The sequence below is a fragment of the Coloeus monedula genome (assembly GCF_965178545.1).
Source record: "Coloeus monedula genome assembly, chromosome: 6".
NCBI classification, from domain to species: Eukaryota; Metazoa; Chordata; class Aves; order Passeriformes; family Corvidae; genus Coloeus; species Coloeus monedula.
The window spans coordinates 25805402-25829716 of record NC_138786.1 but is presented as its reverse complement, the minus strand read 5'-3'; the positions used below and the strand labels follow the sequence as shown (position 1 = coordinate 25829716).

At 56.8% G+C, this 24315-nt stretch overlaps 1 protein-coding gene across 4 annotated transcripts; it reads left to right on the top strand.

The window, feature by feature from the left end:
• Positions 1 to 13: 13 nt before the first annotated feature.
• On the top strand, positions 14 to 24215 carry LARGE2 (LARGE xylosyl- and glucuronyltransferase 2). Of its 4 annotated transcripts, XM_082282946.1 has the most exons (16): positions 29 to 74; positions 5523 to 5682; positions 17516 to 17685; positions 17971 to 18227; positions 18634 to 18716; positions 18991 to 19118; positions 19532 to 19699; positions 19855 to 19959; positions 20225 to 20337; positions 20445 to 20570; positions 20719 to 20874; positions 20982 to 21145; positions 21399 to 21677; positions 22019 to 22165; positions 22314 to 22509; positions 22626 to 24215. In XM_082282946.1, the coding sequence occupies exons 3-16, from the start codon at positions 17586 to 17588 to the stop codon at positions 22821 to 22823; spliced, it is 2220 nt and encodes a 739-aa protein (XP_082139072.1). In that variant the 5' UTR covers positions 29 to 74; positions 5523 to 5682; positions 17516 to 17585; the 3' UTR covers positions 22824 to 24215. The 4 variants fall into 4 exon arrangements, with proteins under 4 accessions (XP_082139073.1, XP_082139072.1, XP_082139074.1 ...); XM_082282947.1 differs by lacking the exon at positions 5523 to 5682 and having other exon boundaries at positions 14 to 74; XM_082282948.1 differs by lacking the exons at positions 29 to 74; positions 5523 to 5682 and adding an exon at positions 6751 to 6814.
• The last annotated feature ends 100 nt before the right edge of the window (positions 24216 to 24315 follow it).

The window sequence follows — 24315 nt, the reverse complement described above, 5'->3', positions numbered from 1 at the left end:
GAGCGCCGAGCGGGCGATGGGTGGCGGGGCGGGGGTTTGAAGGAGCGGCGGCGGCGGCGGCTGCAGCCGGGCAGGTAAGGGCGGGCTGGGGGTGTCCCGAGTGGGGACGCAGTTGCCGCCGGGCGAGGAGCCGGGGTGCGGTCAGTTTTGGGGGACCCCGGGAAGAAGTCGTTCCTCGAGCGTTGTGGGGGGCGGGGGTCTGCCCACGCGTGGGTCTGGCGCTCCGCGGGGTGGCTGGGGGCGGTGTGCGGGGTGCCGATCGCCCGTCGGGGGCTGCTCGGGGGAGCTGCCCGGGCTGGCTGCGGCACCGGTGAAAAGTTCCCGGTGGCGCTGGGGAACGAGAGCAGGCGCCGGGAGGGGCGCTTGCCCCTTCGTCACCCACCGGGGAGCGGCGTGCGGCACCCCGCGTCCCTGCCGGGAGGGCCGGTGCCCTCGGGGCGGCTCCCATGGGCAGCCGGTTCGCCCCTTGCCCGGCAGTGGGGAGCCTCGCTCTGCACCTGGCGAGGGCTCTGCGTGGGGAAGGGTGAGGTGTGACCGAGGGGCCAGGGACAGCCCCGCTCCGCTCGGGGCTGAACGGCCCGTGCCCACTTGCTGGGTGCGGAGTAGGGGAGGTGCTGCCCTGGGGGCTGGGAAAGGTTGGGGGGCCTCGGGGACGGGGGCTTTCATCCTCGCGTCCGTGCGTGACAGTGTCTGTCCCCGCCCGGGGCCGGGGGAGCGGAGCGGGGAGCAGAGGGGCGGTGGTCGGGCCGTGCAATGGGGGCTCTCCCGTAGCCCACGCAGGACCCGCACGGGCCCCGCTGCGCTCCGTGTTTGCCGCACCAGCACGGGTGGTGTCCCCGTTCGCAGGCGGGAGGAGGCGCGGGGTCCGCCTGGCTGCAGCCTGTTGCAGAAGTGGCTCCAGCCTGTGCCCGGTCCCGCGGCCTCCCTCCCTCCGTGCCGTGCCCTGCCCGGGCTCAGCCTTCTGCTCAGCCGAGGCTGCCGGCCAGCGTCCCTGCCCGCAGCCGGGCCTGGTCCCTCACGCTGCCCGGGGCAAAGATCGGCGGTGCCCGTGGGCCAGGAGGCGCTTCGTGGCCTCTCGGGTGCGCATAGAGCTGGGCCGAGCCGCCCCTCCTTCCTCCTGTCCGGTTACCTCCGCACAATGGGCACAGTGTGTGCCTGCGGCTTCCTCGGCGGGAATTACAGTTGCATGGGCAGGCACTTTATTCTTCCTGATCTCTCCTTTTCCCCTGAGGGTTCGTTTTCCAGCAGGCTGAGTTCAAAAAGGGCACGAGATACCGCTGGCAAGCAGTCTGGCGCTAAACAAACCTTTTTAGTCAGAATCACATGGATTAGACCCAACTTTCTATTCATATGCAGTGCTACCTGCGAGCTTCTCTGAATTTCACGGTGGCTGGGCTGCTAGTGTAAGTGCGAAGGCGGGTGAGATAGCACCCGAAGCCCCTTGACAGAGGTCTCCAGCACAGTTTACTGGGGGTAGGTGTGTGTTGCTGGTGACTCTAGGGGCATATCCAGTGCAGACTGCCAGAGCTGCTCTCCTTCAAGGAGAAGCTCTAGTTCTGCCAGACAGCAATCTGAGAGCTGGCTGCCTAGGAGACTGCCAAAGACACCTTGTCTTCAGCCAGAGGTGAAGCTTGATGCACAAAGTCATTGGGCTACTCTGAACAGCACAGCTAGGTTCTGTCCCTGAGTAAGGAGCATTTTGGCAGATGCTTTCTCTTCACCCCTTGCTCCCCAAATTCTGTCCCACCCACTGTCATGTCCCCTTTTGTTCATCTCCTGCCTGCAGTAGTTGAGTTTGGAGGACAGTTTGAATAGCATCATACTGCCTTTTTATGGTAAATATGCGGTAAGGGAGCACTGTAGGGTGGGTGGCTTCTCAGAGCAGCAGCAAGTCCATGAGACTGGGCAAGACTTAAATTCCCTTGGCTTATGATGCCCATGGTGTGTGTGGTGGCAGGATAGGAGGTGAAAGGCTGGCTTGAGGGACTAGTTTGTCTCTTGACTGTGCCCAGAATGATCTTGGAGCAGGTCTTTCCTTAGCACTTACTGTCAGTCTGGGTGCTGTGGGCTTGTGCTTACAGGAAATCCACTGGCTGTAACCGAGGCCACATAGTTTCAATGCTCTGATGATGAGGGCTGCAGGCTCAGCACTAATGGTAGGAAAAGAAGCAAACAAAAAAAAGCAAACGTTCTGCCAGCCCATCTGTGGGTACAGTGCTGAAGTCCAGCTTGCTTGGCTGCCAGCGTCTTGCTCTTTGCTCATATCCATGAGACAATGCCATTTCTGGGAAGCCTGACTCCACGTGCAGCACTGCCATGGGTATAAGGTAGTTCATCCTCAGTAAGCCTCAAAACACATCTTTCAGAGTCCTGGGGTAAGTGAGGATGTCTTCATACAGTACCTGCCAGGGTTGGGGCTGGGGAACAGGATGTGAGAGAACAGACTCAGTATATTGATGCTTGGCTGTGTCTTGGGAGAGGGGTAGTTGGGGTGGGAAGTGGATATTCTCCCCAGCCTTGTCTTCCTGCTGACCTTCACTGCCAGAAGGGAAGTAGCCTGGCAGTACGAGGTCAGGGATGTGGATCTTTTTGGCTGTGGTTGAAAGCGAGCAGTTGTGATGAAGAATGAGATGGCCTTTCTGGCCCTGTCTCTTTAGGGCATCCCTTCCTGCCCTTCTCAGCTCTCACACCGTGGTCTGGCTATGTATTTTCTCTGCTTCTGGATGAGCTCAGCCAATACTTCAGGATAGCTAGGGACATATTAGACTTGCTCCAAATAACCTGTAGATGGAGGCATGTCCAGGGAGTATTTTAGTCCCTGTTACGTGAACCCTGCCTAGAATGGAAGGCTTCATTCACTCACGATATCCCTCTCTTGGCCAACACCTTTCAGGACAGCTCCAAATCTCTGTCCAAATGAGGAGACAAGGACAATAAAGCACACTATGCTCTGAGCATGGCAATGCTGGTGGTGGCAGCTTGTACTTCTGATCTTGGACAGCCCTCCTGGGGTCTGGAAAGGCAACAGCTGGCAGGGGAAGCTGGTGGTGTAGTACCTAAGTTCCTGAATTGTTGACTTGAAGCAGTAGTCTGAGGGGAAGGGAAACCCAGGTCAAACAAGCTTAAGGGGCCTTTTAATGTGTGTTTTGACTTGGAGGCATTTTGTTGCCGTTCTCTGTCAGGGTGCCCCTTGCCCTTCCCAGCTTAACTCAGACTTGGCATCTCTGGAGAAAGACTCTTTTTGGCTTCCCAGGAGGAACAACATGTCTGGCAATGTGTGCAGAGCCCTGCTGCGAGATACTGACTGCCTCCTGCCTCCAGATGCCTTTTCCAGAAAGCCATTTAGAGCCACAGATTGTTACTTGGATAACTCCCTTCCCTGATTCATTAGCAATGTGCAGTCTCTCCTGTAATACTCAAATCTGCCTGTGCCAAAGGCTGAAAGGGAGAGGCCATGTCTTTTAATAACCATGTGATGCAGTTGGAAAAAACTTTTGGACACGTAATTCTCTGGTGGCCTGAGTTGATGGAAACACTCCAAGGGAGAGATACAGCTGGGCCCTGAGGGAGAGGGCACTGCAACTGCTTTTGGGTGTGTGAGGGGTAACTGCTTGTGGTTTCTGACCTTGCTTTCCGCCAGCGTCACCCTAAGCTCTCCTGACCCCACCTGGAGAGGGCAGGAGACCTGGAAATCGGTCCCACCATACTGCAGATCTTGCAGGTCCTGTATGGTGCTGTGTAAACAACTGCTGGTAGCTGGGTTGCAGCCATATGATGTGGACTCCATCCTGGAGATGAGCCTCCTTGCCATGTGCAAAGGGGAACTCTGCTGTCCCAGTGCTGCTGTGTATGACAGACACACATCTGTATTAGCCCACTCAGTGTTAGCTCTGCTGAAGGGGCCTTTGCTTTCCGAGCTCTTTGCTATTGAAAGTACTCAGTGTTGTTGCCAGCAGCTTCTGTTTCCTAGCCCAGGTGGAGGAATTTGGCTTTTACCTGCTGAACTGTTTCCTGGAAATGTAAAGCTCCAGCAGCACCAGGGTGAGGGTTGTGGGGTGTATACCAGGAGGGTTTGGCACCCTGGTTCATATCCTGTTCCTACTGCTCCAGAAGTATCCGTCTTTGAGTTTCCCCTCTGAGACCCCTTTGGTCTGAGGCGGGAGCTGATCAGGACAAGCAGAGTTGGGATGGTGGAGGAGACAGATGTCTGTTTAGTGACTTGTGCCGTAGGGTCCATACATGTCCTTTCTCACTGGCTGCCACCTTGTAGCCAGAATCTGAGGGAGACTCACAAAGCAGAAGTTTTGTTGGGCCTTGTTGCTGAAGGAGGGTTTTGCTGAGCAGTGCAGTGCTGTACTTCACTCTTAGAATTGCTGGATTTCACTGTTCAGGTAGCAGCTGTTGTTACTATTTTTTATTTCCAGCCGTTGTTGGGATTGATGTCACCTCCCTTCTGTCATATTGTGCTGTGCCGGGCTGGCCTGGGGTCTGCTGTGTCTAGAGGGTGCAGGAATACAGCACACTGCACACTTATTTTTCTGAGTTTTTAGAACAGACAAGACACATGCTTTTAGTAGATTTTTACCCGCTTTTAAGGTCCTGCTCCTGCTGCATCTTAGAGCAGTGATATGTGGATAGAGGGTCTTTAAAACAACATTCCCAATTCTTGTCTGATTCTTTTGCCCCAGCATATTTGTATGTCTGTTCTTCTGTTTTGGGCTTTCTCCTGATAAGGAGATAATAATCCTTACAGCTTCCTGGGAGAAGGGCTTATCCATTTCATCCTGCAGTTGTGGAATGCGTGTGCCCAGCTCTGTGGGAGTTGGAGGAAAGGGGTGCACTGGCAAGATCCCAGCAGAGGAAGAGGATTTCCTCTGAGGAGGAGTAACATGTGCAGACTTCTCTGCTCTCTTCAGCACAAGTTGCGTGCGTGGTGTTCTTTGCCTTTGCTTTCTCTCTCCTCTGCCTTTACTCCTTGTCTCTCCCTGTACGCATCTATTTGGACAGACTCTCTTAACTGCCATTATGGGGCTGCCCAGGGCATGTCATGGGGGCTCAGGTTACAGGACACGATAGTTAATGCCTTTATTGCCTCACAAGTTAGACACTTGCTGTTGTTATCATGTTTGGGAGGGAGCCAGAGAACTTGCATCCCTCCCCCAGCTCCTCATCCTGCTGGAGGATTGGTGTGAGGACTCACATGTGTTGCGATGCAACATGGTGGCTGTGGCTTTGCCAGCAATTCTGGGGACACGTGTACAGCCCTCCTTGCAGGCGTGGGGAACGTGCCAAGGACAGTGCAGTGATCTGGGACTGGGAACATGCAGCATGCAGGTAGTCATTCTCCCCTGGGCTGTCTGGGTAGCCTTTGGTGACACCGAGCCATGCTTTGTGACAGGCTGGAGGATAGGGACAGGACCAAGGTGTTGGGTGATCTTCTCTATGCTCTTGGATGTGCGGGGCCCTGTCCTCAGAGCTCTCTCATGCAGCAGCTCTTCATGTGACCGTCCTTTGGGTTTCAGGTGACAGCAAGCTCCAAAACTCTCAAGTACAGCTGAGATGTCTTATCTGCCCTTCAAGCTGAGAATCCTTGGTTAGAGAGGGTCCTCACAGGCACCACCAGGCCGTGCCAACTTCTCCAGCTGTTCCTAGCCACTTCTGCAACATTGGCAGCCTTCAAAGGTTAGTTATCATGTGTGTTAAGTAGATGGTTTACATGTGGTTGCTCCCTTGCTGTTTTAGTGCTTCTAAATCAGAAAAAGGGATAATTGCATGGCAGAAGGGCTGTGGGTATTTGGGACCTGTGGGAGGTTCTGGAGACAGCACTGGCACTTGTAAGCCCCCATAGCCCAGTTCTTGGGAGGGAAGGACCAGATTCTCCACATGAATCCTTTGAATAAAGTGTGATCCCATCTCTGTGGCTGTTCACCTGAGTATGCGTGTCTGGGTCCTTCTCCCCGAACACTACTATAGTCTATTGCTTATTTCATGTGTAGTGGGCAGTAAGTCACTGGGACCTGGACTGAGGAGCTGGAACAAGCTCTCTGGGCCAGGGAAAATGGGAAGACTCTCTTGTGAAGGCTGTGAGCTTGTGCTGGCGTTGTTCTGTCCTAGCAGCGTCTTTTCCCTCTGTCCTTTACATCAAGTGTTTCTTTGGGGCCACTGTTCTCAGTGGTCACCTCTCTCTCCCTGCCCCTCATTAGTGTAGGGCTTGGCATGCCAGCAGGAGGGAGCCTCAGCATGTCTACGCCTTGATCGGATTTGTCAAGGCTCCTTCCCTTTTCTTCCTGTTCATTGAGGTCTGAAACAAAGCAAACAGAGGAGAGGAATTCCAAAGAATAGGAGTGAGGGAAGAGAGGAACGCTGGAGTGACAGGCTGCCTCTGCACACACACACCCCCTTGGTCTGGTGGGGCAGAGCTGGTGGCAGAGCATTTCAGGAGGTGAGGCCATTCCTTGGCACTCCTGTTCCCAGCTCTGGCACCAACTGCCTTTCTCCCTGTGCTGTGGGGCTCCTATCCTCACTGCTCAGATAGCTTCTGGAGCCTCGGGCTTGCAGCCTACTCTGCACAGGCACGTGCGCCTGAGCTCAGCTTGAGGGAAGCAGGGCGCTATTTGAACTGCTTTGTTTGTCATGGGCTGTGGTAAAAGGTTTCCCTCTGTACCTGTGTCAGGAAATCTTCCCCTGCCAGGCAGATCCAAAGGAGCCCGGCATGGAGCTGAACATCCTGCCTGGGTGCCAGGGCAGCGAGGCACCGGCCCCTCGCCATCTTGGAGCCAGATAAGTGCTGGAACAAGGTCCTTTTGGCAGACAGGTGTGTGAAGTGGAGACAAATGTGCTCTGGCGCTCATATTGTTTCCCAGGAGGCAGGAGACTCAGGAGGGGAGTCATGGCCAGCCAGACAAAGCTGCCACAGGTAAAGCTTTGTCCAGTCTGATAGATCTCCTTGCTCCCTCCTTTGTCATCCTCAGGCCATCACGCAGTTTGACCTTCACCCTGCCCTCGACACTCCCATAGTTTGGATCAGGGAAGGCAATAGGATGCTCAACAGCCCCAGTACAAAGCACTTGAGGTGAAATACATCCCTGCTAGTAACACCCCCCTCCTTGCACTTAAGCCACAAGGAACAGACTTTAAGCCACAGCCTCTTCTTTCCTTTCTTTCTTCTTCCTTGTTCTCTACCTTCTGGCAATCTTTGCGCTCCATAGTTTAATTAAAGAGCAAAGCAAAGTGCTTAGACTCCAAAATGTGCAGATTAAGGGGTTACTAATCCTCTTCCTCAATGGGTGCTCACATCCTGTCCAGCCTGTTATCAAGCTTCTGTTCCCTGAGTGGAAACTTGGCCAAACTTGAGGCCTCTACCTCTCTTCCTGCTTGCTGTGCTGGAGAGGAAGGGCAAGGGGTGACAGGAGAGCCGTGGGGGAGAAGCAAAGTGAGTTTTGGGCTTACAGAGGTGGGTTCTCAAGGTGGGTTTGTAGTCAGCACTGGCTGTCTTTGCTTTTTGTGTCCTGTCTGGGTTTGGTGCTCCAGGACCAATAAAGCAGGGGTTTGGTGTTTTTATTTTGGTATTTTGAGTGCTGTCTTCCTATTCTGACAAAATAACCTTTCTGTCAGAGGAAACAACTGCTTCCCTGTGTGAGTGTGCATGTGTATTTATATGCTGGGTGATTTGGTTCAGGTCTGTGCCTTCCCTGTGTATACACCCCTCTCTTGATTTCCCAAGAGTCTCTTCTGTGCTCTTATGCCCAGTGTATGCCCAAGTGAGCCATGCTGCAGCACTGCTGGAAGAGCAGGGCTCCCTCACAAGAGTAGGAGCCTGGTGCCTGGCAGTGCTGCATGAGGCCGGTCGTATTCTCATCTGGGGAAGCTGAGATCCCTTTTTAGGACATACAGTGTCAGTGAGAAGGGAAAGGTGGAGTATTTGTGGATTCAGCAGGAAAGAAGGAGTAGTGAGGATGACTGTAGTGGGAATCATAAGGCTCTTCCTGGAAGCATCCTGGAAGACCTGATCACAGGATGGTCTGAGCTCTTTTGGCTCTGTCCCACTCCTGGTGCAGGCTGAGCACTGCACAGAGGTTGCTGTGGATTGCAGAAGACGTGAGCTTTTGTCCTCAGCCACTGATCTGCTGCCTGGTTGAGTTGAGCTATGCTGTTTCTTCCTTGCCTTTGTCCTTTGGTGTGCAAGTTCAAGGTTTAGCTCAGCAGTGTGAGAAGCCCCAGGGAGAGCAACACAAGGAGCAGCAGGAGGGGAGGAGGGCTGGGAATGGTTAGTAATGGGTTTGGATGTTGGGAGTATTCTCCTTTCCACTGCCTGGCTTTGGGAACTGCCTCCCCTCTGGGATCCACTTCCCCTCCTTTTTTTGCCCCCATCAGTCACTACTTCATTTCCAGTTTGCAAGATGCCCTATATGCTTTTTTTGCAGGTAAATTTTGTGTCTTAGCCTGGACAGCAGTTTTTCCTCCACAGTGTTGTCAGAGCCTCTTGGCAATGTGCAAGCTTCTCTGTAGCTCAGAATCACTTCTGGCCTTACAAAATGCCCAGGGCACCCTGAGTGGATGGCACTATTGCTGCTTGGGTTTTTAGAGCCTGCCCTGAGCCATTCTGGTTTGCTATTTTTAGTGCAGTTGTTCCATTCCTGTGTGGACGAGCTCTGCTTTCAGCCTCACTTGGGCACTGAGGGCGTTGGTGCTAGGAATAGCTCTGGACAGGGAAGATACAGGAGTGGCTGCTTGAGCACAGTCCCAGTTTGGGCTAGTCCCTTGTGGAAGATGTACCAGGCTGCATCCATGAGCTCAGCTGCTTTTCGTGCAGAGGAAGTGAAGGGATTGCCTTTCTTTGTTGGTTGGTGCCTTGTGTGTGCCTAGCTGCTGGACTAGAGTTTGGCATTGTGAGAGATGGGATTTGGAAGAGTTGCTCCAGTGACTGATACTAGCAGGACTAGTGAGGGACTGTGGTGTCATGAGCCGATGGCACGAAGCTGTATCAGTAGAGGATTAGGTTGGTTATTAGGAAAAAGCCAGAGGGTGGCTGGGCGCTGGAAGAGGCTCCCCAGGAAAGTGGCCACCGCAGCAAGCCTGACAGAGTTCAAGAAGCTTATGGACAATGCACTCAGGCACATGGTGTGATTTTTGAGGTTGTCCTGTGCTGAGCTGGGAGTTGGGCTTGATGATCCTTGTGGGTCCCTTCCAACTCAGGATATTCTATGATTCTGTGCTGGGCAGTTGGCATGGCAAGCCCTGCTCCTAGCATGTCCTTCAAGCAGTGACAGTGACCTTGTGTATCCTGAACTGCTACTCACTGGGGCGGGTGGATCCCTTGTGGTGGGATACCTGCCATTCCTCGAACAGGGCCCTGCTCTCCTCCCCCCAGGGAGTGTTTGCTAACCCTGAGGGAGCTCGAGCTAAAGCCTGAAAGGAGCCTGCAGCACAAAAAAATCAACACCCTCCTCAGCACTGCTGCTTGGGCAGAGCTGCTCCAGCCTTTTGGCTCATGATGCCCTCAGCTTGTCTGGAGACCAGAGCTGGACAAATAATTAATTGCTTGATTTACTGCCCAAAATGAAAAGCTGGAGGGGAAAAAAACTCAACACAGACAAATTTGAGAGACTCTTTATCTTTTCTTTTAAATGTAATGCAGCTCAATTACAAACAAAACAATGCAAAATGAGACTTTTTTGCTTGGAAAACAGAGCATTTTGTTCTTGTCCAAAACTTGTAGTGAAGGAGTATTTGCTCTGGTCTAAGCTGTCTGGAAACTGCAGTTTTCAATCAATAACTATTCAGCCAAAAACACTTACCCAGTTCTGCTGGTAACAGTGCACAGCAGGCACCTGACAGCCTGGCTCACAGCCATGCCCCTGGCATGTCCCCAGAGGTGGATGGTGTCGTACCTCTTGTGAGCTTTTCCAGGTAGAGTGCCAATCTGGGGTTGTTGGAGTCCCTTTCTCTCCTTTTTTGCTGTAATTAACCTAATTAATTTTGCCTGAGGTGATGCAGACTCAACAAGCATGTGTAGGGGATAGGTTTGGCCTGTTGTGCTGGGATATGGTCTCTTGTCCCACCAGAGAGCATCTCCTGGTGCAGGATGTTCAAGAGCATTTAAGGGGAGCAGAGGGATTTGGGACACGGGGTTAGTCCCTACCCATAGGCACAGCTAGCTGGAAATTTGGGGTGCCAGTACTGCACAGGATGAAATTCCCACCCCTTGCTGTATTGGTATGATGCCTGCTGGGTGTTTCAGCTGTGCTGATGGCAGAGCTGGAACTGGTGGAGGGCTTGCTGCAGGCTGATTTGGATAAAAGCTGGAGTTCCCGGCTGCTGACCCTGCTCAGCTCTGACCCCAGGAACTGCTGCAAACCCACAGCAGTGAAAGTGTCAGGAAATGGCAGGGGTGAATAGGTATTGATGCCCATAGCACATCCGGAGACCAGGACATGGTGAACCTAATGGATTCAGAGCTGGCCATTAGCTGGAGCACAGACATCAGCAAAAATGCAGATAGGAGAAACCTAATCCCATCAGAGAGGAAGGGAGCTGGAGATCAGCCCCAATGCTGCTTCTGTTTCAAGAGGCAGTTGGGGCCCTCCTGCACAGTGCCCAGGCCTGGTCCCTCCTGTGCCAAGCCGTGCTGGCCAGGGAGGCATGTGGATGAGATTTGATTCAGGACTTTGTAGCCTCTGTGTCTGTCCTCAGTTAGGCTTGTGCCTCACCAGGCCCGGAAAAAGGTGTTGATATTTCACCTGCTGAATATCCTCTTAGCATCAAACAACTTGTAGTCCAGGGAGGTAAAGATGGAAGCAGTGTGTTAAACACTTACCTCCTCTGTGAGTTTCTCAGGGGTCTCAGCAGCACATTGTCAAGGTCTCATGTCAGGAGGAGGCACTGGGGTCACCTCCAGGTGCCAGGTTGGAGCAGCACTGGTTACCCCCCCAGGCTGTGCAGGACATGGGCTCAAGTGGGGAACCCATGACCGCCATGGACATGCAGGGTGCTCCCTTGCCTCAAGCCTGGCACTGTCGTCACAGGGCTAGCTGAATGCTGGGGGAAGGTGGACTTCTCCAGAGCCATGTCCACCCGAAGGGTTGGACAGCCTTTGGGTGAACGGCTTTCTGCTGGCAGGGGGTGGTTTGGCCCTGAGAAGTGATCTTTAATTCTAGCCCAGACTGAGATCCAGCTGGTAGTGTTGGCACATCTGGGTGGGTGTCCTGAGCAGTGTGTCCAGTGTGCTGCAGCTTGACACACGCAAGCCTTCAGGGTCCATCCTGCTCTTTTCTTACTGCAGTGAGAGACAAATGCAGCACATGCAGAGGAGTGCAAACCAGCACTCTGGAACCTTCCAGCTTCTTCTTGGGCTTAAGAGGGGTGAGAGCACTTGGGGGCTGTGTTGCTATTCTGGGTGGGCGCCCTTTACTTTGCCTGAGAGTTGTGGCAAAATGCAGCTGCCCAGCTTGTAAGCACTGCAGGATGTCTGGTAGGCTTAAGCCTCCTATGCCACACCTGCACACTCTGCCGTGGCACTGGTCTCTCCACGTGTGCCCCTCATGCCCTCCATTCATGGACAGCTGAACCCAGTGCCTGGTTGTGGGCAGGGAGACTGACTCTGCAAAAGCAGACTGGGCCTAGTAGGGCCTTGCGATCAGAGTCCCTGCCAAGAGGAGCTGCTCCCCTGATACATTCCTGGGTTTCTGACATGGAGAGGTAAGCAGCAAGGCATTCCTGTGTCAGACCCAGCCTGAGCTTGCTGGTTTCCTCTGGGAACAAGGAAACAGTCTTGGTGACAAGAGTCCCTGCTTCGGCCAAATTTGGAGCTTTAACACCCTTCAGAGACTTTTAGTTCCTCTTCCCCAAGTGCTATGGTCCCACCAGAGCAGGAGAAGATGGCTTTTCAGTGTGATCTCTGCAGAATAAAAAACTGAACTCGGAGTGGCAGAATTGTGTATGTGGTAATCTTACGGGCCTGGGGAGAGCTTGATGTTTGAGAATGAGCTGTAACTGAGGCACAGCTGCCTGTTCTCCCAGGAGGATCCTTTCCAGGATTTTCTCAGCAGCTTGGTGGTGTCTGGGGGCAGTGGGGAGACGAGGATGCTTCCTTCTTTTACAGCCTATGTTGGTATCCAACTCGGGTGCTGCTGGATCCCACCTCTAGAACATGGTGGCTGTTTGGCACAGTTTGCTCTTTTTAGGGAAATACAAAGGTGAAATTCTCACTTAAGGTTTGCTTATCACAAGACTGGGAAGGGAGGGACAGCATGGTAATCCAGAGCATGGGGTTTTAATCCTGCTTTCCTGGCCAAATTCCATTCCGCCTCTGTAAATTCCTGCAACTATCCTGCTCTGCACTGCCTGTGTGGTATCTGCTGGCTGGCACAGCCCCCCTCAAGTGACAGCATTTCAGGCATGGGGAGCGGGACAGGGAGGTGACCCTGAATCATAAGGCACTTTGTCAGATGGGTGCTGCAGTACACACTTTAAAGGTGATCTGCTGAATGAGGAACCAGCCTGTCCCCTCCCATCTCTTTGTAAGAGCAAAAGTGATTGTCCCCAGTTGCCTCTCTTCAAAGTGTGGTGCCTTTTCCGAGTTGTCAGTCTGGCTGTGCAGCTCTTGTTGCAGCTTTTGGGCCCTTTCTCACCTCCTGCAAACCTGGGAAGTTGTTGTGTTGGGCTTCTACTGAGGCAGTCTAAGCAGGTCAGCTAAAGTCACTGTTCCAAAAATGACACCTGGGAGAAGAATTTGCAGTTTCTGTCACCTACAGCTAGGTAAGAGAACAGGCACCATAGCTCCATGAAATCACTCCTCTCCTGGCTGCCCCACAGCTCTTTACTGGGACCAGCCAGGCTACCTCTTCACTTGTAATGCCTGAGGGGGAGGCAGTAGAGGGGGCAGCAAACCTGGGGCTGTCCTTGTGCCCCTACAGGCCTCTGGCTTGGGCCCCACAGACAGTGTAATTGTGCCTCAGCATCCCTCTGCAGGTGCACATTAGCTCTAGAAGATACAACAGGCTAAGACACCCACCCTGCCATGGGCCTTGCTGCCAACTGTGATGTTGTAGAAAAACAGAGCTGCTCCCCTCTGTGCTTGCAGGGCTGGAGGAAACACGGTAATGTGATGGCAAAATTTCCACTGCCAGCTCTCCCTAAACATTAACTGCTCACCTGACTATTACTGAGCCGTAGAGAGCGAAGGCTATTCAGGCTGAGCGATGGGGCCTACAAAAAAAGGGGATTTCCTGCAAAAAGAGTGGGTTTTGGAGGAGTGGAGTGCCAGCACATGGGCAGCTCTCAGGGGGGGAGCCTGGGGCAAGCAAAGTTGCCGCACTTTCCCAGGAATGAAGGTTGCTTGTGCATGGAAGGGTGGCTGGCAGGCAGCCAGCTTTGGGCTCCTGCCCACGCCTCAGAGGTTGGTGTGAGCATGCACTGCTGTTTGTGCAGCTGCCCAGCTCTGCTGGCATGACATTCCCTGTCCCCTGGCCATTGCCCTGTTGTCACTGGAGGCAGGGTGTCCCAGGCATGAGACAAGACCTGGGTCCTGCCTGCCCCTTCCCTGGTATCTGCTGTCAGCTTCTTCCAGCGAGAGAGGTGCCTTTTTCTGTCCCAGTGGCCATGTCCCCTGAGCCCTGCTGAAGCAGGAGCTGCTTGCTCCTGGGAAGAATGTGGGGGAGGGAGGATAACCTGCTGTGAACAGCACTTCTGCCCCGCACCCGCGCTGGGGTTGGAAGCCGGCAGTATTGGGAAACCTCTCGTCTTACTGCTGGCTGCGCTTGTCTGGTGAGCAAGGAGACTGAGGAGGGAGGGCGGAGAGGCCCAGGGCCATGACTGCAGGGCTGGGAAGAGCCGGGAGGCTTGTGTGCTGTGCCACGGCCGCTGGTACTCACTGTGCCCCTTGCCCAGCAGCTGCTTCCAGCCTTGCCCTCTGCTTGCTGTGCCTCTAAAGTTTCACAGAGGAGGAGAGGCTGTGTAGCTGCCTTCTGGCTTGCCATCTTCCCTCCACCCCCATAAACATCCTAAAAATGCCCCTGCCGTGCCTGTGCTCCCCAGCAGCCTACCTGCTCCTGCCCTGGCTGGAGAGGGGCCTGGCTGTGTCTCAATGCACTCGGTCTGGTGCTGGGAGCAAACAAGGTATGGGGGCCAGGAAACGCATGTGGAGAGGCTGTGGAGGTCTGCTGGAGCCAGGAGGAGGTTTCCTCTGCTGAAGCAGTGCTGTTGGCGGTGGGCTGCAGGAGGTCTGGACTGCTCCCAAAGCATGGGTAAGCCCTGCGTGGCCATGCCTCAGCTGGAGCACATGATGGATACCTCGGGGCAGAGGGAGGACGGTTCCGAGAGCGGAGCATGGGCCCCGGGCGGGCTGGGGGAGCAAAGGGAAAGGCTCCTGTCCCGGGGAGCCGCTGGCTCAGAGGAGCAGCAGGACAGCGCGGGCGTTTCCTCTCGCTGCCGGGGCAGGGCTGGCCCAGAAGGGCGCTGCTGAGGAGCCGCTGCCTGTTGCACCGGCGGCTCTGCAAGGGCAAGCAGGAGCTGCCCGAGCGGGAGGTGAGCGTGCCTCCCAGGGCAGCGATCTGCGTGCGGCTGTGGCTGCGCGGGCAGGCCGGGGCCCGCCGCGCCTCGCCCGGGGCTCTGGGGCGGGGGCAATTCACTGCATCGGGAGTGCTGTGCAGGCCGTCTGCATCCCACTCCCTCTGCCTGCTGCCGCTCCTGGTCCCCTCCCGCCACACCAGGTGGTGGGAGGTCCCCTCCAGGCGCCCGCGGCATTGAACATCCCCGGCAGGGCTTCTCCTGCTCCAGCCCCGGGCCAGGGCTGCCGCCTTTGCCCAGCCCCGGGGCCGGCGCGGGGGGGGGGGGGGAGCAGCAGGTAGAGTCTCCCTCTGCATAGTTAGCATTCCCAGCCCCGGCCTCCTGCTCCTCCTCTCGCCATCCTGCTCACTCCTGGTGCGCTGGGCAGGTCTGGTTGAACACTTCACCCTTTCAGTGAGCCCTGCTCTTCTGGGCCAGAGCAAGGATGAGACAGCAGGGGAACAGTTTTTTCCCTTTCAAATCCGCAGTGGGGCTTGCACTCTGCTCAGCTGAGGAGCAAGTGCTCTGATGGTGGCCAGCATCTCTTCTCTCTGGGTAGCAGCAAGGTCTGCATCCCACCCTCCCCATACTTGCATCCCAGGTTGGCCGTGGAGCCCCTCTTTGCCAGTCACGGGCAGAACAGGTGGGCTCTGCCTCTATCCCAAGGCCCCCAGAGATCTCTCAGTGAGGACAAAGCCTTCTGCACCTGCCCCAATAAAGGAGGAGGCAGGAACTAGGAAGGGGGTAGATAATCCTGATGCTTCCTTTTTTGCAGTAAAGGAGGGATATTGAGGCCTGGGAGTGGGAAGGGAGCTGGAAGGAGGATGGATTCCTCCCAATTTACTTTGGGCAACTCTGCGCCCCTGGCGCTGGGGGCTCTTGAGTAGAAAGCGAATTTAATCTCTTGTTTTGTTTGTTCTTTTTTCCTCTGAAAGGGGGGCCGGCGGGGTGTGCGGGGGGAGCTTGGGTTTGAGAGCGGGGAGGAGGGGGAAAGTGTCAGATCTAGAAGGGAGGAGTAAAGGGAGGACGAGGAACGGCAGCCCCAGGAGGGAGCAGCAGCAGTGGGCTGCCAGCCGGCTTGGGAGGCGCCGGGGAAGGAGGAGGCAAGGGGAGAGGCAGGTAAGGAAATCAGTGCCTGGGGGAAAGGCAAGCAGCCAGGTGAGGAGCACGACAAGGGGTGGCAGGAGGGGTGGGGGTGCTATGAGGTGGGGCATGGATGAATCCTTGGGTGCCTCCGGGAGAGGTTTTGGAAACTGACTTGCTGCTGGTCCCATCCAGTCCCGCAGAATTGCCATCCTAGTATGTTCACATGAAGGCTGGGCACAGAGTACCATTCCTGCAGTGAGGGGCCATGGGGGCAAGTGGGAGCAGGATGGGTGCTGCTGTGTGCCACCACCTTCTCTCTCCTTCATTTGTGCTAAAGTTACTTCCCTGCCCCTCATCTTCCCCGAATGCTGGGTGCTGGCTGACGTCCCTGGCCTTTCCTCACCATGCCCCCCTGCCATCCCCCTCTGGCCTGGCCTGGATAGCCCTCCGACTTTGTGTGGACCTCGGCACGTGGGGTTGGAGACAGGCTGGCAGCAGCATGTGGAGACCTTGCCATGTCCAGCATGGCCCGTGGCTGTGGCAGAGAGAAGGGGTGCCTGGGCCTGGTGTGTTCCATGTGTCAGCTCCCCCTTCCCTGCTATGCCTGTGCTTGGCCTGCTCTATAGAGCACAAAGGCAGGTCAGTGCCGGGCCTGGCTTGCAGGGAGCTGTGATGCCAGTGGGACATCTCCACCAGGAAAAGGGGTGCAGCTCTCAGGGGCCATGCCTACTGCCACGGGAGCTCAGCTGTATCTCCAGTGGGCTGGCATGGCCACGCTCCCGCGGGCTGGCCATACCCCAGCCCTTGTAGAGCCTGGGTATCCCTCACTGCGGGTGGATGGAGCCATCCATCTGCAATTCCTCCAGCGGGCTGGAGCTTGCACCCGGCCCCAGGGGCCGCGGGGAGGGAGGGTCAGAGGCGGCCGTGTGTGTTCTCCCAGGCTCCAGCCCCCGCGGCCCCATGGGCATCTGCACATCAATGGGCTCCAGCGGGGTGTGTGCAGGGGGAGCAGACCCTAATCCGGCCCATTCAACCCGACGGCAGCTTTTGTTGAGCCTCCAGATGTTGCTGCGCCGGGGGCGCGGAGCCGCGGGCAGGGGTGCAGAGCGAGGGCAGGCTGCGGCGGGGGCAAGCGTCCCCTTCCCCGTGGGGTCTTTGCCTGCCCGGGCACCTGGCTCCGCGGGATCCCGGGCGGGGAGCACGGCTGGCCGCGTCGTGGGAGCGTCCCGCCGGCGGCGGAGGGATGAGAGCGGGGTAACACGAGTGGCAGAGCCGCGGCGGGGTGAGGAGGCTGCCCCGGCCGCCCGGTGTCCCAGTGCGGCCGGGGAGCGCCGTTCAGCGAAGCGTCTCGGGTTTTCCCACCGAAGTGGGCGGGCGGCGGCGCTTGGTGCGGGAGTTTCCCGAGCCCCCGGCCCTGCGTGGGCTGCGCTCCAGCCCAGGCGGCGGGGGAGGCACCGCGTCCCTCCCACGGGCACGCTGCGGGACCCGTCTGGGACTCGCTGCCCGGCTCGGGAGGGCCTCAGCATTATTACCTCTCCCCTCTGTGAGCCCTAGGCCTGTGGGATGCCAGGGAGCAAGGCACAGAGCTGGGGTAAAAACCTCCTGGAGACCTCCTTCCTATCCCCATTCTCCTCCATGTTTGAGCTCCCCCCCACAGGCTCTGCAGTCCTGGCAGGATGGCGGGACTAGTCTGGGGGGGCAAATGTTCCATCATGGGCAGGAGTGTGCTGTCTGGAGAGATAATGGGTGTCTGTTTCGCTACTTCTCATGCCCAGGTACTGTCCTGGAGGGAGCAGATGATGGAGGATGTCCTGCTGGGGGGATGTTGACACACCTGGGGGCAAACTACTGGTGACACCTCTCTCTTTTCCCCTGTCCCTCACAGGCTCTAGGATGCCGGGGCCAGCCGGACTCGGGCTGCCCACCTGATCCTTGTTGCCTGTGTCCTGCACATCATGTTGCGTTCCTGGCGCATGAAGCTGAAGTTGCTGCTCGCCACAGTGACCCTGGCCATTCTCCTCTCCTGGCTCTACCTCTTTGTGGGCAGCCTCGAATGTGAGTGAGTCCTTCTTGTCCTCCTCAGATCAAGGGACAGTCCACAATTGAGGGTGGGCAGCAGGGGATTAGGGGTGGTTGCTCTGGCCATGCAAGTCGCTGCAGGTGTATCTGACTTGAGAACATCTTCAGGGACATCTCTGGAGATCAGGGGAGCAGAGCTGAGATGTTGGCTGGGCACTTGTGAGGTGTGCTGGGACCTCTCAGTTGTGGCTCTGCCCCACCATTGACACCTGGGCTCTCCTGGCCTTGCCATGCCCTTTGCATACCCCATCTCTTCCACAGATGGCCGCTTCCTCCTGCTGCCACCTTGTCTGGGCGAGCAGCCGAGCCGGGATGTGGAGCGGGAGGCGCTGGCCTCGCGGGTGCGCAGGGTGGAGGAGGAGAATCAGCAGCTCCGGCTGCAGCTCGGCCAGGCTCAGGCGGAGGGCAGCGACGGCAGCCCGCAGTGGGGGGCTTCTGCCGAGGACAGAGACCCCCCCGGGGGCGAGAGGAGCAACCGCACGGCCTGCCCCAAGCAGCGGACAGTGCACAAGTGTGAGGTGGGTGGTGGCACTGGCACGGTGGCATCGTGGGTAGGCAATGTCGGATGGGAGGCTGGGACCCTGTGGAGCATGGGTGTGCGTGCAGCTCACCTGGCACTGCTCTCCCTATGCTCTGGCCATGCCGGAGCCTCATCCTGGCTCTTCATGGTGCTCAGGGGGCCATAGTCAGTGGGTGAGGGTATCTTCCTTCTCCAGAGAAGGAGACCAGACAGAAGGAGTGGCAGCAAGACTCCTGCTCCCTGCTTCTTAGTTAGGGAACCCCCACCTCTCTCTGGGGCTCCTTCTGCATGGGAAGGGTTGGGTTTTGGAGTCTGACCCTGTAGTGTGGTCCCAGGAAGGAGCTGACAGCCCCCACAAGGAGGGAATGTCCAGTCTCAAGAAGGTGCTGTTTGTCTCTGGGCAGCTCCTTCACGTCGCGATTGTGTGTGCCGGGCACAATGCAAGCCGGGATGTGGTCACCCTGGTGAAATCCATCCTCTTCCACAGGTAATGGGGAGATGTTGTGCCAGAGGCCTGCTGGTTGGGGTTCTCACATGAGCTGCTGCAGGCTGCAGCAGGGCAGTGCTGCAGAAAAGGGGCTCTAGGACCTCTCTCTACCCCTTGTGCCACTGCTTAGAGCGACAGAGGGGAATTTTTTCCCCCCAAAGGGTTTTTTTTCCATTTGCCCCTTCAGCTGATGTCTGTACCATGGGAGGAATGGGGGACCGTGTCGTCTTCATTCTGCTGTGATGCTGAGTGTTGCTGTGCTTGCCCTTGGCAGGAAAAACCCCCTCCACTTTCACTTCATCACGGACTCGGTGGCCCACCAGATCCTCCAGACGCTTTTCCAGTCCTGGATGGTGCCTTCCGTCCACATCAGCTTCTACAATGCCGATGACTTGAAGGCAGGTGCTTGCCCTCCCTTTGCCCTGTCCCAAGCCAATGCTCAGAGGGTCGAGGGGACAAGTGGATGGAGGGTGATTAACTTTTTCTTGCTGATCCCTGGCTCACCCCCTCCTCTTTCTGGGCTTGTTGCTAGTGCTGCTGAGAGGGGAGCACAAGGCTGTTACTGGAAGGGTGGGGAGGCCCCTTGCAGTAGCACTTCCCTGTGGCAGAGCTGACTGCCCCAATGAGACACTGGCATCCAGGGGGAGGTTCTGGTGGCTGGAAGAAGTGCTCCAGGCTCGGCTGGCTCCACAGCTCTGCATGCCCTTCTGTTGCTGGCCTCCTCTGCACGGGGTGCCAGGACACACCGCTGTCCTGACCAGGCAGGGGAAGGGCATGGCCAGGCCCAGCCCTGAGGTGTGTTGCCTTGCAGCCAGAGGTGTCATGGATCCCCAACAAGCACTACTCTGGCATCTACGGGCTGATGAAGCTGACACTTACCAAGGCACTACCCTCCAACCTCTCCAAGGTCATTGTCTTGGACACGGACATCACCTTTGCCACTGACATTGCTGAGCTCTGGGCTGTCTTCGGGAAGTTTTCTGGTGAGGACAGGGCGCCCATGGGGCCCTGGCAGGGCCTTGGGTGCTGGGCTCAGGGTGGCAGTGCCTGCCTGCCACAGCACCAGCACAGTGGGTGTCCTTGGGCCCTCTGAACCAGCAGCAAGATGAGCTGCGTCCATGTTCCTGTGTTTCCTCAGAAAAGCAGGTGATTGGGCTGGTGGAGAACCAAAGTGACTGGTACTTAGGCAACCTGTGGAAAAACCACAAACCATGGCCAGCCCTGGGACGTGGCTTCAACACGGGTGAGTGTGGGCTGCCAGGGTGGGAGGTGCAGCCTCATGGCACATCCAGCTGAGGTGGCACTTGGCACAGGGAGACTGGGAGAGGCTGAGGTAAAGTAGGAGAGTGGTGGGCACAAGAGGACTGCTACAGCATCCCAGGGTTGTGCGGGTGGGCACAGAGAAGTGACATCTCCCAGGGGCTGAAGACATGCAGGCAGCTGTGCCTCAGCTCTGCAGTGGCTGGGTGCTCTCTCGGTGACCCAGTGCCCTCTCCCCTGGCACTCAGGGGTGATCCTGCTCCTGCTGGACCGCCTGCGTCGCCTGGGCTGGGAGCAGATGTGGCGGCTGACAGCAGAGCGGGAGCTCATGAGCATGCTCTCCACCTCGCTGGCCGATCAGGTAACTGTCCCTCCTCTGGGGCGGGTCGGTCCTTCTGCATTCCCACAGCACTGCTGGCACAGGGGACCTTCCTCGTCCGCCTGTGCACTCACGTTTCTCTCTCCTAGGATATCTTCAACGCAGTGCTCAAGCAGGACCCATCCCTGGTGTACCGGCTTCCCTGCTTCTGGAACGTGCAGCTCTCTGACCACACCCGCTCGGAGCAGTGCTACACTGAGCTCTCGGATCTCAAGGTGGGTGGGGTTGCTGCTTTTGAGACTGGGGAGGGCCTGAAGGACAGTGCAGGCACTGGAGGTGCAGGGGAGTCAGCATGGGGTCTGAGGGCTTGGGGAGCCTGGTGCTGCTGACTTCCCTTTCATGGGGTGACACACTGCTGCCCAGGTGATCCACTGGAACTCGCCCAAGAAGCTGCGGGTGAAGAACAAGCACGTGGAGTTCTTCCGTAACCTCTACCTGACCTTCTTGGAGTATGATGGGAACCTGCTGCGCAGGGAACTTTTTGGCTGTGCCAGTCTTCCCAGCCCACCCAGGGACCAGGTGAGGCTGACTGCGATCTGCCCCCAACCCCCAAGCTTTGTGTGGGCAGAGACCTCATGCAACCTCTCCTGGGGCTCCGACTCTCCCTCACCTTCATGGTGTTGCAGTTGCAGCAGGCGCTGGAGGAGTTGGATGAGGACGATCCCTGCTATGACTTCCGCCAGCAGCACCTCATGCAGCACCGCATCCACCTGTTCTTCCTGCAGTACGAGTTCCTGGCCCTTCCCAACCCCACCGATGTCACCCTTGTGGCCCAGCTCTCCATGGACAGGTACTTGCTAGTAGGACTGGTGAGAGGTTGGAACCCACCTCTGCTCTTCTGGGCAGGCTCCACAGCTTCAGAGCTACCAGGGAATTTCATTTCATCATTCTCACACCCCAAGCTGGGAGCATCAGTTCTTCCTGCTCCCTCCTGAACCGGGCTTGACTGGCACTCGGCTCCCCAGAGGCGCCCGGTTCTGGGTTTGGCTCAGAAGCTGCTGCAGGGCAGGTCTGCAGCTGAGGCCGTGCCCTGTGCTCCGCAGGTTACAGATGCTGGAGGCCATCTGCAAGCACTGGGCGGGCCCCATCAGCCTGGCGCTGTACATGTCAGACGCCGAGGCGCAGCAGTTCCTGCGCTACGCCCAGGCCTCGGAGGTGCTGAGCGCCCGCCGCAACGTGGCCTACCACATTGTCTACAAGGAGGGGCAGTTCTACCCCATCAACCTGCTGCGCAACGTGGCCTTGGCCAACACGCAGACGCCGTACGTCTTTCTGACAGACATCGACTTCTTGCCTATGTACGGCCTCTACGATTACCTCAGGTAAGGCTTTCTGCAGCCGGCTCTTGCTCAATCCGCTGGGCTCCCCAAGCACTAGAATTTTCAGGAAATGCCCTGGGCAGCAGCTCTCAATGGGCAGAAGCTGTTTCCTTTGTGTTCAACCTTGGGATCCTGCCCTTGCTTTTGTCAGACACTAGCAGATGAGGAAGGGGCTGTGGCTGTGAGGGTTGCCCTGTTCCTCCTGTCCCTGCGTGGTACCACCGCAAATTGTCAAAACCCATTAATACCCATGTGGAGTGGTGGGCAGGCTGGAGGGGATGAGGAAGGAGGCTGTGGCCATGCCTCACAGTCAGTGAGACCTCACACCTTTCCTACTACCATAGGAACTCCATCCAACAGCTGGAGCTGCCCCAGAGGAAGGCAGCTCTCATCGTGCCGGCATTTGAGACCCTGCACTACCGTCTGACCTTTCCCAAATCCAAAGCAGAGCTGCTCTCCATGCTGGACATGGGCTCCCTCTACACTTTCAGGTAGGAACTAGCACTGTCCCACCATCCAAGCAGAAGCCAGCTGTGTACCCTTGTGCCTTGGGGCTGTGCACCCCCGGTCTCAGAGGGGGGTAGCAGACCCCCGGCATCCTCTACTGTCTCAGTCTCTCATTTCCATCTCTCCCCGTAGGTACCACGTGTGGCCAAAAGGCCATGCCCCAACAGACTACGCCAAATGGCGGACGGCCACCGTGCCCTACCGCGTGGCATGGCAGCCCGACTTCGAGCCTTACGTTGTAGTGAGGCGAGACTGCCCCAGGTATGACCAGAGGTTTGTGGGCTTCGGCTGGAACAAAGTCTCTCACATCATGGAGCTGGATGCGCAGGTGGGTGAGGGGCTCCTGGCACCACGGAGGCGCTGGGTGTCGGGGGCTGGTGGCTGGGCAGTGATGTGTTGGTGCCACCACGCCGATGATGGTAAGAGCTGCTGCTCTGTCCCCAGGAGTATGAGCTGTTGGTCCTGCCCAATGCCTTCATGATCCACATGCCCCACGCTCCCAGCTTCGACATCTCCAAGTTTCGCCTGAGTGCAGGGTACCGGGGCTGCCTCCAGACACTGCGGGAGGAGTTCCACCAGGACCTGTCACGGCGATACGGAGCTGCTGCACTCAAATACCTCACTGCCGAGAGAAGCCTGTGATGCCTGGGGACAGTGGGTGCGGGGTACAAGGAGCACACTGGAGAAGGGAGGGTGCAGGGCCTCCCTCCTGCCCCTGCCCCCGCCACAGCCCGGCCCGAGGGAATGGAGTCAGGAGCACAGCCTCAGCAGCCCACCCAAGGGATGCCTGTAGATAAGATGGAAGACATCAGCTGCAAGAACAGGCAGTGCCTGCAGGTCAAGCTGCTGCAGCCTTCCTGTGTTGCAGGGGAACCTCCCCATGCCAGGGGCCAGGGTTGGGGTCTCCTCCCTTCCCTCTTTTAGCGGATGTGGATTTCCAGTCTTTTTTAGCTCACCTCACCTTGAGGCCTGGCTCCTCCAGAGACCTGGGAGCTGTACCTTACCCTATTCTGCCTCTGCTCAATGGTCCCAGGTCCCAGTCCTCCAACACCCCTCCGGGGCTTTAGTGAGTTGGAGATGAAGTTGTAGAGCATCCCTTTACATCCTTTGTGGAGGCAGACCCAGAGGAAGAAGCCTCCCAGCACCCTGGGAGGAGTGGCCAGGGAGTACTGGAAGTAGTTGGAGCCTTGGGTCAAGCCCAGATCAAGGCTGGCTGGTTAATGGGGGGAAATATTATTACTCCCCATCGGTATGGATGCAGTCTCCTGTGGAGCTGGCCCTGTACAGGTGGTGTAGGAGTCACCCAGAGCAGGATGAGCTCCCAGAGCAGGATGGGCTGTCTGCTGTCCCCAGCAGTGAGCTCCCAGGATGGACCTTCCTGGAGCAACCATGCTGGTGACAGACCCTGTCTTGTGCTGGCATTGCCCCACAGGGCAGGGCTGCCAACCCTTCCCATGGGCAAAACAGCAGCTTCATGGGCCAGCACGTGCTGGGAGAAGTTCCCGGCGGGGACCAGCCTGCTCCTCCCCAGCTCTTGGCAGCACAGTTGTTGCCATCAACAATCAGGGATGTGGCTGACACTGGACAAGACCATAGCTGAGCACTGTGGCAGGAACCCCATGCTGGGAGCAGCTTGACTGGACACTGTTCTCCCGCTATCGCACACTGGAGCACAGAGGATGCATTGCTTTCCTCACACTATTTAAATTATTTAATACTTTTCTCATAAGAATTCAGTAATTAGGGTGTCTGGGTTTGTTGGTTTTTTTTTAATCTTTTCTTCTTCCCAGATGATTTTGCTGGTGGCCCTGGAGGCTTTCCAGGCCAGTTGCTGCTGCAGCCTCCACTGTTCTCTTCTTAGCTTTGCTCTGGGCTGCAAGAGCCAGCTCTGTGCAGGGTGAGGATTTCCGTCCGTGGTGGGAGCGGCTAAGAGGAACCATAGAAAGCGCGGGGTATGGAAAGGGCACAAGCGCCTCTTGCTTAGTCTCTCTTTTTAATTTAACTTTTAAATTAAAGCTTTTTTATTCTTTTTCACATTCTTGTTAGAACTGCCTGGTTATTAATTTCTTTCTGCTGTGAGCCTGCTCGTGTTCCCTGGAGGGAAGGCAGCAGGAGGAGAGCAACAGAGGAGTAG

Excerpts from the sequence above, each read along its gene's own strand:
- LARGE2 (XM_082282947.1), top strand. The coding sequence starts at position 17,586 with ATGTTGCGTTCCTGGCGCATGAAGCTGAAGTTGCTGCTCGCCACAGTG. Across the intron at positions 19,960-20,224 it reads GGGACGTGGCTTCAACACGG|GGGTGATCCTGCTCCTGCTG; the intron begins GTGAGTGTGGGC and ends CCTGGCACTCAG. Across the intron at positions 21,678-22,018 it reads GGCCTCTACGATTACCTCAG|GAACTCCATCCAACAGCTGG; the intron begins GTAAGGCTTTCT and ends CTACTACCATAG.